Source organism: Eschrichtius robustus, chromosome 6 (assembly GCF_028021215.1).
Source record: "Eschrichtius robustus isolate mEscRob2 chromosome 6, mEscRob2.pri, whole genome shotgun sequence".
NCBI classification, from domain to species: domain Eukaryota; kingdom Metazoa; phylum Chordata; class Mammalia; order Artiodactyla; family Eschrichtiidae; genus Eschrichtius; species Eschrichtius robustus.
The window spans coordinates 97,512,978-97,526,308 of record NC_090829.1 but is presented as its reverse complement, the minus strand read 5'-3'; the positions used below and the strand labels follow the sequence as shown (position 1 = coordinate 97,526,308).

Here is a 13,331-nt window from a genome sequence, read left to right as displayed (position 1 = left end):
ACCTGTACCAATATACTATTAAGAAGAAGAGAGGAGGAGTAATTAACGACAAACCAACAAGTTACATTCTGATGAGAAGAAACAACAGGAATATTTATGATTAAGGAAGAGGCAGTATTAGCAAACTTTTAGGGCATGTAACAACATGACAATGACAGTGCCAAAAGGAAAGCAGTTTTAGTGGTTTCAGAAAAAATTCAGTTAAGACTATAAATACTAACACACTAGTTACAAATGTTAATAAGCTGAATGGAAAGTTCCACTTACAAATACAAGTTCATGTTTGGATACTGGCTTCTTTTTTGCAGGCTTGGAAGCTGTAGTTGGAGGCGAAGTAAAGTTGCTCAGGTCATCCTCTGATTCATTACTTTCTTCTCCAGATTCGAGGTCTAGTCCCAATTCTTCCAACATTTCTGAAGTATCCGATATAGGACGGGATCGATCTAGTTTCTCCTGGCATTTGCTACACTGTTTAATGTAATCTTTGACTTGCTTTAATATACCTACAATGAAACAAAAATTAACTAGTTAAATTTAATACTGCTCTCATGTGAAAACTGAAGATTATACTGTTCATTATTTAATCTGTGTATACTAATGTATATTCAAGTGCATGTATACAGACACACACATGCCCATAAAGTATGTAGAGTGAATTATTTAGAATTTAAGATACGTTTTTTTTCAAAGATACGCTATAATGACAATTTGTCTCCATGCCGAGGTAAACTGTTTTGTTGTTCACTCTTAGTTACTCATTTACTTTCTGTACGATTACGTAGCACCATCCATCTCCGTGTGAGCTTCAACTCACTCGTGCAATAGCAACTACATGAAATTGCCAATATTCAACTGTTTCTGACCTTCATAGACAGTAATATAATCATGTGGGTCACGCTAATAACTCTCCACCTTACTAACATCAGGCTTCACCATGCAATTAGCTTTGATCAATGGAATATGAATGAATATCATGGATGCCATGTGTCACTAGAAGCTTTAAGAAGCAATGTTTCCCATCGGTTCCCTGACTTATGTCCCCTCTGTCAAAGAGCAGCATGTCCCAGATGGATACTGTCCTTTAGCCTGAAATGTAGATGAAAAAAACAGGTGGAGCCAATCTGCAACCTGAAAAGGACCACATCAAAACTTGTAATGAGTGTAAAATATATCTCTTGTCTTTGAAAGCTATGAGCTTTTAGAGCTTTATTAAATAACAGTATACACAATCTATCAAAAGTTGATTATACACGAGCCACTCATAAAACCCTATTTTGAATTTCAGCTTTCAACTCAACATGCTGGGATGGGGTAGGAAGCAGGGAGGAACACTTTACACACACTCCCCCCTCTCCATCATACTTGTAAGGGAGGAACAATTAATTCCCATCCTACAGACAAGGAGAATGAAGCCCTAAGTGATAACTTGTCCAAAGTCACATCTAGTAAACTGCATAAGTGGGCCTCCAGAAGTCATGTGACTTTCAGGATATTATGCTACTTACCCAGGAATACATTTATCCATCCCTGTGACAGAAACTTCTTCCCCTACAACCCCCAAGTAAAATGCAAATGAAAAGGCTGTTAATTAGCTAAAATGATACAGAGGTATATAGTAAATTCCTGAAAAGAGTTTCAAGATGATAAATTATACCAACTTACTTGCACTTCAACCTTCAGATAGTATTTAAGCAGTATTTCTCAAATTGTATTATATCCCATACTTACTAAAAAAAGTACACACTGGACTAATAAATTCGGAAATTTATATTCTCGGGACTTCCCTGGTGGTGCAGTGGTTAAGAATCTGCCTGCCAATGCAGGGGACACGGGTTCAAGCCCTGGTCCAGGAAGGTCCCACATGCCGCGGAGCAACTAAGCCCGTGTGCCACAACTACCGAGCCTGCACTCTAGAGACCGCGTACCACAACTACTGAGCCCACGTGCCACAACTACTGAAGCCTGCGTACCTAGAGCCCTTGCTCCACAACAAGACAAGCCACTGCAATGAGAAGCCCACACACCGCAACGAAGAGTAGCCCCCGCTCGCTGCAACTAGAGAAAGCCCACGCACAGCAACGAAGACCCAATGCAGCCAAAAATAAAAATAAAATAAATAAATTTATAGAAAAAAAAGGTTTTAATGTATGACAGTCGATCAAATGTATGAAAAATCATCCTATCGTATTTTAGAAGTCCTTTAATTCGAAATTCGAGTGTTAGTGTTTTGATGGGATCCATCTTAAATCTAGCTTTACAGATTCAGGAACCTGACCCTCTTTAGCTCGCCCAGAGCTGATTAAGCTGAAAGAATCTGACTCAAATTAATCACTGAAAAGACATAAAGGCGTAAACATAGTTAACTTACTATTTTAAGAGTGGGTAATTACCACAAGGAGTAGCAATTACTTTATGTAGGAAAATTTGAATCCACTGACTAACTTTGTGACCATGTATGTCCAAGTCACCTAACCTCTCTGTGCCAAAATGGGGATAACAGCACTTACCTTCACAGCGTGTTATAACGATAAAATGTTAATATTTATAAATCACTTTGAACAGTGTCTGAGACAAGGTAACTACTACATAAGCGTTAAATGATGCTCAATGGTCAACCTCCATAAAAACGTCCACGTAGGGGACTTCCTTGGTGGCGCAGTGGTTAAGAATCCACCTGCCAATGCAGGGGACACAGGTTCAAGCCCTGGTCCAGGAAGATCCCACATGCTGCAGAGCAACTAAACCCATGTGCTACAACTACTGAGCCCACGTGCCACAACTACTGAAGCCTGCACGCCTAGAGCCTGTGCTCTGCAACGAGAAGCTACCACAATGAGAAGCCTGCGCACTGCAACCAAAAGTAGCCCCCGCTCGCCGCCACTAGAGAAAGCGCACGCGCAGCAATGAAGACCCAATGCAGCCCAAAAAAAAAAAAAAAAAAAAAGTCCACATAAAATACCAAATTAGCATTAAGAGGTTCTTTACTGAGCATAGACTTAGTGGGTAAACAACCTCTGATAAAACAACTTGAGGAACAGATTCTCACTCTAGAGCAGGGTTTCCCAACCTCAGCAGTGTTGACATTTTGGGCCAGATGATTCTTGTTGTGGGGCAGGGAGGGGTGAGTAAGCTGTCCTGTCCTGTGCAGTGTGGCATGTTTAGGAGCATTCCTGACCTCTACCTAACCAGATGTCAATAGCAGCCCCTCAAACACCACCACCAGTTATGACAACCAATATTGTCTCCAGACATAGTCAGATGTTCCCTGGGAGGCAAAACTGTCCAGGGTTGAGAACCCCTACTCTAGAGATCTGCCAAATTGAACAATTTGCTCCTGTTAGCTGTTCAAGAACCTCCCTCCCTCCCGATCAGTGATGAGGCCCAGAGAATAGTGGCTCCTATTTCTATTTCTCCACGCATATTAGTCATTCAGATTTTTTGGTTTTTTTCTTCAAAGAGGTTACAAAGTGGTCAGTTACAGCTGTATTAACATAGACCCAGTTCTTGCTGGGTTTTCAGAAATTACACCCTCCTCTTCTAGATTAGATAACGGCAGCATCAATTTATCCCCATAAAACAAATCAGTTCTTAGGGTAGGAACCTCTGCAGGTAGCTAATTTAACCTATTACATAATTTTCCTAGTTTAATCTTTTTTCCTACTAATTTAATTTTCTCCTCACATTTTGCATTAATTGTAGATCCCCATGAGTCAGCATTTGACTGAGGCAGGGGAGAGAGTCATTTATTTGGAAACTCCAGCAAATAACTACAATACAGGATAAAATAAGGGGTTGAGAGGGTGAGACTATTAACATTTTACATTCTGAAATAAATTTGCTATATGTCAACTTTAGGCACTGAGCCAGTTTTTCACTGCGCTCAAACACGTGAAGTTGCTACAAACTTGCCTGATTACCAGGATATAATGGCAGTGCTTATGATGGCAACATTCTAGAAAAAGCAGCGTAAATAATAAATCCCAGTAAACTATCTCTGACTTTGGAATCATTTTTTTCTTGGTATCTACACTGATTAGATCTTATTAGTTCCCAGATAAACATCTCCAGGGCTTTGGAGTATGTTTATTATAAAAAGGGTCCATTTGTGGTGTATGACACATTAAAAACTGATAGTTAAAAATGTTTTATCAGTTATCAGTTCCAGGTCCAAGAATGTTTATTTTTCTGTCTATGCAGCATTGTTAATTTTTTTTTTCTCTTCCTTTTGGCACTCCCGAGCAGCATGCGGGATCTTGGTTCCCCAACCAGGGATTGAACCCACGCCCCTTGCTGTGGAAGCGTGGAGTCTTAACCACTGAACCGCCAGGGAAGTCCCCAATGTTGTTAATTTTAATAGGCCTATAACAAACAAGTAAAACGAGCAAAGTGTTAATGTAATAAACATCAAAATGAATAGCTAATAATCGAGGGCAAACTCCTCTGATGCTTACTATGAATTCTCATTTTAAATGAAGAAATATTAAAATAATAAAAATAATGATATAAAATAGTATCATAAACCCATTACATATTAACAAAAATAGCATTTATATGAAAAATACTATTTACCAAAACATAAAAAAATTAGTGAGAAAAGTGCACTACTTTACATTTTTGCAAGTCTTTTTAATGTGTGGTTTAACAGAAGACAGATTATCATATATGCATTCAATCTATTGCCATATTATCACGTCATGTAGCCTCTGGAAAACGCCACTGTGTACTTGTGATACAATAAGTGAAAAGGCAAATAATGCCTTAGTATTATTATGAATATAATTTTGACTTTGGGGATTCTCTGAAAGGATCTCAGGGCCTCCCTGTTCAGGGGTTTAGTACCAAACTTAGAGAACAGCTGTTCTGGACAATTAAGGACTTCAAAAGTCTACTTATCCACAAATGTATCTCTCATTAAAAAAAATAAACATCAATACAGTCTCAGGGTATTTTTGGCTTTTAAGACACTGCCCACTAAAACAAAAATCAAACAAACAAAATACTGGATTAGATATCACTCACAGATAATCAATTTAGGGAAGGAAAATTCTGAACACTAAGCCTATTTAGCACCATATAATAGAGGTTAAGAAAAGTTTGAAATCCCAAAGGTCAGCTCCTGGTGCTTTTAGTTTTCCCATCTGTAAAACAGAGACATAAATGTTTCCATCTTACAAGGTTTGATGAGGATTAAATACTATGTAAAAATAAATTAAGTGCTCAGCACTATGCCTGCATGTAAAAGCTTGATCCCTGTTATCTTTAGCTATAATTATCGTTTTAACATGTCATAAAATATTAAACCTGAGACATTTGTTCAACAAAACTATGTCTGACCAAATCAATCCTAACAAAATGCAGCAATTACTCCATATTTACCCTTCAGTCATGTCTCTTTATAGGAATTTAATTCAGATATTGGTTTAAAATATAAAATAAGGAAAAGCTTTTAAGAAGAACATAGAGAGCTGGACTGCTTTTGAAAACACGAAAGAATTATTTAAGAAGCAAAAAGACCTATCCAGCAAAGTTCATATTCAGTAGTCTCCCTTACTCACAGATTAAGTTCCATAAGTTAATTTCTGCAAAACCATACGGAATCTTTCCTGACGAAACCTCTTCTATAGGCCTGCAAACTTTTACTAATTATAACCGAACGGTTTGAATATTCATCAACTTTTTGGAGCGTGAGGGAGGTAAAAACAAAAACAAAAACCCCGAACGACCCTTTCTCTCCTCCCCTAACCTGGTTCCCAAGGAGTCAAACTTTACAGCCGCACTCCGGGACCATAATAATCCCAGAAACCGCATCTTTTCTGGGTATACATAGTGCCTCACAGTTTCCAAATCGCTCTTCACTACAGCGAAGGGAAGAATATTAAAATAACCAGAATTGAGACTACCTGCTATTAAAATTCTTGTTCTAAAAACTAGGCTCAAATGACTGTTTCCACACAGTCACTCGAAATCACTTCTGCACACAACTGCATGATTCCTTATTCACGCCGCAGTAGCACAAAGACGAACCCCGGCAAGCGGATCAGCAGAAGCTCAAACCCGCTGGCCAACACCCTAGCGGAACGCACGGCAGAAAGCGGCCGGGCTCTGGGCGGACCGTGCCGCTCCCAAACCATCCGCACAAACAGGATTTTAAAACGCACCACACACAGCACCTGCAACGGCCGCCCGAAAGCGTCAGCGAAGGGCAGAAGCCACCGCCTCCCGCGCCGCCGAAGGAGGCGGGCCCAGCGCACCCCGCGCGTCCCGGCCCCTCCCCGCGGCTGGGCCGGCCCCCGGGGAAGCCCCCTTCGCCCCACCCCGGGCAAGGGCCCGCCCCCAGCTTCCCCGGCCTCCTTCCTGTGGGAAGTGCGGCTCCTTTCGCGTCCCCCACCCTCTCGGCTCCGCCTGGCAGCTGCTCCGCCGCCGGGCACGGGCTAAGCTGAGCCCGCGAGCGGCGTCCGGGAGGAGGGTGCCGGACCCTCACACTCGCGGGTGCCCAGACGGGCTCGCCTCCGGCTGCGGGCCTTTCCTGGGAGCAAGCCGCCCGCCCTCCCCCTTACCGCGGGCGAGGTCTTACCTCGCCACCAGTACGTCTTGGACAAGTCGTGCCAGGTTTGATGCTGGGTGTGGTGAGTGCCGCCCGGGCCCAGGTGCGCAGCCTCGATAAGCCCCCGGCGCCGCTCGGGCTGCAGCACCACCTCCAGCTCGGCGAAGGTCTTGCGGTGCCGCTGCCGCCGCTGGTAATACAACGTTCCGTCGCGCACCACGTAGCAGGCGGCCGCCTTGCGGATTTTACGCTTGACATTACCCTCGGTGCCCGGCGCGTACGGCTCGCACTCGTTCGTCAGGTAGCGCAGGATGGCCTGGTAGCTTTCCTCGCTTGACATCGCTGACGGCGGCTCCCCGAGGGCGCCTGTCAGTGGCAAGGGAGGAAGACAGCGCACTAGTTCCGGGCGGATGCAACAGCAGTGGCGGCACTGTAGGGAGGACTGGCTGTGTCTGTGGTGAGTGCTCTTCGAGGGCGCCCGCACCACGGAGGGAGAACGGACGAGTTGGTAACCAAGAGGAACTGCACTTCTCCAGCGCGCGGGATCCGCTGGCGACAGACAAAATGGCTGCTGCACCACCGGAAGTGACGCAAATCAAGGGCAGTGGGTGAGGGGGCTAAGCCCTGATTGGAGCGCAATGGCTTTCTGGCTTGATCTAGCCGACGAAGTGACGTTAGGACTGCGGACGGACATTTTGGAAGCGGGTAGGCCCTTCCTGGGAAATCGAAGTGGTTTTGAGCAGACATCTTAAGTCCTGGCAGTTTCCCTTTTTGTTTTTCCCTTTCCCATGATCTGAGCACGTGTAGGAGGCGGTGGTGGGAAGTTGTTAATCCCGTCGGAGATACCCCAAGGTGTAAAGGAGTCTTTTTGACCCCGCCTACGTTTTGAGACACCCGACAACATAAAAGCGCCAGATTTTGAGGCCCCTAGTATAATATTAGCCACTGGATGTAAGACCAAAGAAAGCCCTTTCACGTGGAAATGTAGCTTCCAGTTGAGTGTTATAAAATCTAAATCCCTCCGTGATAGGAGTTAATGTAATTTCTAAGCAACTGCTTGTTCCTAACTACCCATGGAATAGTCATTTTTCTGGAATGATCAGTTTATGTATTGACGATTTTTTACCTATGAAGGTAGTCATGTTGGCAAGGAGTGAGGAAGAGCAGCTAGCAGTGTTTTCTTACAGCTTTATTTGCATATATTTTTACATAAACTTAGAGGAAAAAATTCTCCATTTTACACCCAACATATAGTGAACGCACAAAAGGCCGAGGCGGCTCAGACTGCGCGGTGCTTTATTGGAGCCTGAAAACTCTGGGCCAACCCTCTCCTCTCCCAGCCTAGAGTCTGCAGTCAGAGTGAGGTAGTGACCCTTTGGAAATAGGTGAGGACAGATGGTGAAAACAGTGGGCTCAAAAAGCAGGATGCGGGACTTCCCTAGTGGTGCAGTGGTTAAGAATCCGTACTTCCAATGCAGGGGATACGGGTTCTATCCCTGGCCAGGGAACTAGATCCCACATGCATGCTGCAACTAAGAGTTTGCATGCCATAACAGAGGAGCCCACGAACCACAACTAAGACCCAGCGCAGCCTAAATAAATGAAATAATTAAAACATACAAAAAAGCGGGATGCGTTCAGTACCCCCGCACTTGGGGGGTGGGGATTGCAGGAATTTCCAAACGGCCTGGCTGTTTGAGGCAGTTGAATATTCTAGCTGTAGGTACATGAGCTCCCAGGCCCTGAGGAAAGATAGAAAGAACTACCAGGCCTTAGGGCCACTCATTCCACAGACTACAGCTGGGTGAGGGAGGAATTAGAAGATAGAGACACACCCCTGCTCCCAAGGGGTGGGGCACCCAGAATGGATTTCCAAATCCACCCTCCAAGGGATGTATATGTGCTGGGCCAGCACCCAGTTTTGCTGTGAAATAGACTTCCTTTAAAACTAAATTTAATGTGGGACTCTTCTGGGGGTCCAGTGGTAAGAATCCGTTTTGCAATGCAGGGGATGCGGATTCGATCCCTGGTCAGGGAACTAAGATCCCACATGCCGCGAGGCAACTAAGCCTGCGTGCCACAACTACTGAGCTCGCCCACCTCAACTAGAGCCTGCCTGCCCAAACTAGAGTCCATGCACTCTGGAGCCTGCGCACCACAGCTACATTAGAGGAAACCCACCACCACAACTAAGAGCCCACGTGCTGCAACAAAAGATCCCCGCATGCCGCAACTAAGACCCGATGCAGCCAAAAAAATAAAAATTAAAAATAAACCTTTAAAGAAAACTAACACTTAAAAAAAAAAACTAAATGTAAGTAGATTAAAATTTTAAGTAAACAAGTTGTGTACATCGCTAAGAGAAACTAAGTTAATTGAAATCCCTCCACACCCAAATCAGTTTCTATCAAAACACACCCCGTGAAAGCCCTGAGAAGCCCATTAAAACCTGGGATTCTCTTCTGTGCCTTTGGGCCAATACAGAGAAATGTTTCAGTGAAATGTTTTACACGTGGTCCAGTGGTCTTCCTGAGAAAAGCTAAACTTGCTGTCCTGTGAGACAAGTATTTAGTGTTTATATTGTCCTGAGCTGCAAGCTGTTCAGGACTCAAAGGTAATCAGAATGGGTAGTTCCATTTTAAGGCATTTAGACCAAAAAAGCAGTGCTTTTAAGGGGACATTTTATTCTGTTCAAAAGTAAGAACATGTAGCTCTGCATTCACGTTGGGTATTTTGACTGGCTTTTAAGCTTTCTCTGTTCACAGCTGCATGACCTTTTTTTCCATATATGTTTTTAAAATACAGGTGTGATAGTTCTAAGTAGTTTTAACTCAGCTATAAGCTAATGGTTAAAAGGTGAGATACTAGTGAACCAAAAGGCATCCCCATATGAAATAAATGTGTCTATTATGGAGAAGGGTAATTTAACAAGAAAATAACTCATTAAGAAGGCTTACTTTCTGCAGACAGAAGAAAAAAATGCATCTTTTAGCAATCAACCTGGCTAAAATCTATGCGACATCCTAGTACTTGTAGCTATGTAACAAAAAAGTTTAGACAATGCAGTCTGTAACGTGCCCTTATAGCCTCAGCTGGGCAAAGCTTGCATTTAACCATATAGATCTTATTTACATCATCTTGCTTAACATCTCTCCAAGAGGCTTACATTAGGAGGCACTATTCCCAAGAAATGAACTCTTTAAAAAATACCTAGCTCTTGGACTTCCCTGGTGGTGCAGTGGTTAAGAATCCGCCTGCCAACGCAGGGGACACGGGTTCGATCCCTGGTCCGGTAAGATCCCACATGCCGCGAAGCAACTAAGCCCATGCACCACAACTACTGAGGCTGCGCCCTAGAGCCCGCGAGCCACAACTACTGAGCCCATACGCCACAACTGCTGAAGCCCACACGCCTAGAGCCCATGCTCCACAACTTAGAGTAGCCCCTGCTCACTGCAACTACAGAAAGCCCACACACAGCAACGAACAGCAACGAAGACCCAATGAAGCCATAAATAAATAAATAATTTATTAAAACAAAAAAACCCACCTAGCTCTTAAATTCCTAACTGTGTAGTTTAGCTATTACTGTGTAGGCTGAACATGCCTAATTTAGGAGTAAAAATTCCACCACCATCTAGTTATAGTCAGATCTTTATTTAAAAATCCAAGCTGCCAACTTAGCGTTTTCCACCAACACGGGGAGCAGAAACCTTCACAGGCTTCACAATCTTTTGCTTAGGTGCTGCCTTTGTGGGAGCCTGTAAAAAGACAACATGTTATGTGGCATTATTCCATGTGGGGTTTTGTTTTGTTTTTTTCCCCCCAATCACTGCTCTCTTATGCCCAGATTCTGTTTGTATCCTAGATTGCTTTCCTAATTATCTGTGTTCCTAATATTATAAAGTCCACCTTTATATGAAATATAAACGAAAGACAAAGATATCAGATTGAAGGAGTTAAGAGACACAACTAGATGCAGTGTGGGATCCTGAATTGTATCCTAAGAACAGAAAAAGGACCAATGCTAATTTTTTGGTTTTGAAATTTTTACTATGGTTATTGAAATTAACACTGTTAAAGCTGGGTAAATTCTGTACGATTATAGAAAATTTTACTGAAAATCTAGAATTATTTCAAAATAAACTTTAAAACACCTTTATTTTCCCCTTTCCCATTTCTATATAGCACTAACATACTCATTTGGCTTTAGCAAAGGGACCTCTCTGGAGACCTGAATCACTCACTCAGAAATCAATTATGGACACCATTAGAGCCTTGCACTAAATTCCTTAAAAACTGAAACTTTCATTTACCACAATTTGGATTAAAAGTAAATCTGTTGCTTTAAATGAGAAATCCAAGACAATCCCACAATTACCTTTGCAGCAGCCATTGCTGTCTTTTTAGATGCTTGCTTAGCCTTTTTTGCTTCCTTGGCAGCCCTGTTGGGTTAAAAATAACTTAAGCAAAGCACTTTACTCCTTAAGGGTATAGCTTATTAACAGGAGGCTAGTGTTTGGGAAAAGTAGAATTAACATATTCCTTCCCCACCTGCAATTATTTGTATGATAAATCCCAAGGATTTATTAACAAATGTCATTAACCACCAAGTCAGCTTAACATTTGTTAGAAATTGTATAGTATCTTTATAATTGCATATAGAATTTCAACAAATCATTTAGACTATAGTATAAACTTCTGTATTATTAAACATGAGTATTTACAATTTGACAATTCCTACACAGATGCAAGTAACACAACACAAAATAACGTGAGATTGATTCCTGTGCCTATAAACCCAAACATAACCTAAAATCCATTCCAATAGCTGAAATGCTCATAATGAAAGCTTCCTCACCTGATAGCTTGTTCTCGTTGAGCCTTCCTAACTTCAGGTTTCTGATTCCTCTTGGCCATTATATCAGCAAGAGATGCACCAGTTATGGCCCTCTGGAATTTGACTGCACGGCGGGTTCTTTTCTTTTGAATTTCTTCCTACAGAACAAAAAGATGGGGACCACACTTAGCAACCTTGCTTCATTAATGTCAGGGAGAAATGAAATATCACATGTCAGAAGGGGGCAAATGAGCTCTCTCGGGCCTTTTTTATAAGGGCACTAATCCCATGCATGAGGGCTCTGCCCTCATGACTGTATCACCTCTCAAAGGTCCCACCTCCTAACCATAACCTTGGAGGCTCAGTTTCAACATATGAATTTTGGGGGGAACACAATTCAGACCACAGAAATATTCAACCAGGGAGTTCCCTGGTGGCCTAGTCGTTATGACTCTGGGCTTTCACTGCCAGGTTCAATCCCTGGTTGGGGAACTGAGATCCCACATGCTGCACAGCGCAGCAAAAAAAAAAAAAAAAAAAAAAAATCAACCAAAAATAATCCATGCAATTATTTGAAATGAAATATACATACAAATATATATTTTTAAAGGATCTATATATAAAGTGCTGCAATACACAGATAAGTTTTCCAATTATGGATTGGTTAAACCATCTATTACAAATCCTGGCCATTATTTACTACTTTATTTAGAAAGACAGAAAGTTAAACTCTAAGGAAGTTAACTGAATAGTACTTTAAAAGTGATCTTAACAAGACTGTTTATGATTAAGAATGTGCTTTTGGAAAAAAATTATCAAACCTCAACTCTATTTTGTTTTTACTCCAAGTACTGACACTGGGAGAAATAGTCAAGTTAGAAGATGATTTAAGACAGGAAAGCCACCAAATGTTACGGAATGTCTGGGAATCAAGACAGTACAATTCAAACATCTGCTGCAGATTCTATACTGGAACCTATGCTACAGTGCTTATGAGGAAAAAGATCTTGCGTGCATCTCTAAGTCCAAGAAAAAATATTTATTAAAGCAGGGATATGCAAAATATCTTAAAAATTTTAAACAGGACATATGGAGGAAAGAGGGCACATTTGTGGTTAACCAAAATGCTCATTTTACCAATACTTTAAACTTTTTACAGAGGTGATATTTTATTGTAGAAAATGCCAGTATTTACCTGTTTATATTTTTCTTACCTCAAATCCATTTAAAAAATATTTTTCTTATTGTGGTAAAATATATATAACATTAAGTTGACCATTTTAAAGCATTTTTAAGTGTGTAATTCAGTGGCATTAAGCACGTTTGCAATATTGTGCAAACACCAATTTCCATCTCCAGAATTTTCATAATTCAAAATGAACTCTGCACCCATTAAATAATAGCTTCCTATTCCACCTTCCCCCCAGTCCTGCCTGGTAACCTCTACTTTGTCTTTATGAATTTGTCCACAACTAGGTACCTCATAAAAGTGGAATCATACAATATTTGTCTTCTTGTGTCTGGCTCATTTCACTTAGCATAATGTCAGGCTTGTCAGCTTTTTAAGGCTGAATAATATCTCACTGTATGTATTTATCACATTTTGTTATCCATTCATCCACTGATGGGACATTTGGTTGTTTCCACCTTTTGGCTATTGTGAATAACAGCACTATGAACATCAGTGTACAAGTAATCTGTTTAAGTCCCTGCTTACAATTCTTTTGTGTATATACAGATTTAGAAATGGAATTGCTAGATCATATGATGGTAATTCTCTTTAACTTTTTGAGAAACTGCCAAACCACTTTCCACAGTGCCTGCACCATCTTCATTCAGCAATACACAGGGTTCCAATTTCTCCACATCTCCACCAACATCTGTAATTCCTCCCACCCCCACCCCCCATTTGGATAATGGCCAACCTACTGGGTATGTCACATCCCC

At 41.8% G+C, this 13,331-nt stretch overlaps 2 protein-coding genes across 4 annotated transcripts in view; both read right to left on the bottom strand.

Moving 5' to 3' along the window:
* ZBTB11 (zinc finger and BTB domain containing 11) overlaps positions 1-7,108 on the bottom strand; it is a 29,501-nt gene extending 22,393 nt beyond the window's left edge. Inside the window, exons 1-2 of the mRNA XM_068546827.1 lie at positions 6,575-7,108; positions 268-503 (exon numbers count right to left, since the gene is read on the bottom strand). Of these exons, the coding sequence (XP_068402928.1) occupies positions 268-503; positions 6,575-6,884 (546 nt within the window). The 5' untranslated portion in view covers positions 6,885-7,108. The remainder of the gene's footprint in view (positions 1-267; positions 504-6,574) is intronic.
* Positions 7,109-10,182: 3,074 nt separating this feature from the next.
* RPL24 (ribosomal protein L24) overlaps positions 10,183-13,331 on the bottom strand; it is a 142,814-nt gene continuing 139,665 nt past the window's right edge. For all 3 annotated transcript variants that reach the window (XM_068546831.1, XM_068546833.1, XM_068546830.1), the window contains exons 4-6: positions 11,406-11,542; positions 10,926-10,989; positions 10,183-10,305 (exon numbers count right to left, since the gene is read on the bottom strand). In XM_068546831.1, the coding sequence (XP_068402932.1) occupies positions 10,225-10,305; positions 10,926-10,989; positions 11,406-11,542 (282 nt within the window). In that variant the 3' untranslated portion in view covers positions 10,183-10,224. The remainder of the gene's footprint in view (positions 10,306-10,925; positions 10,990-11,405; positions 11,543-13,331) is intronic.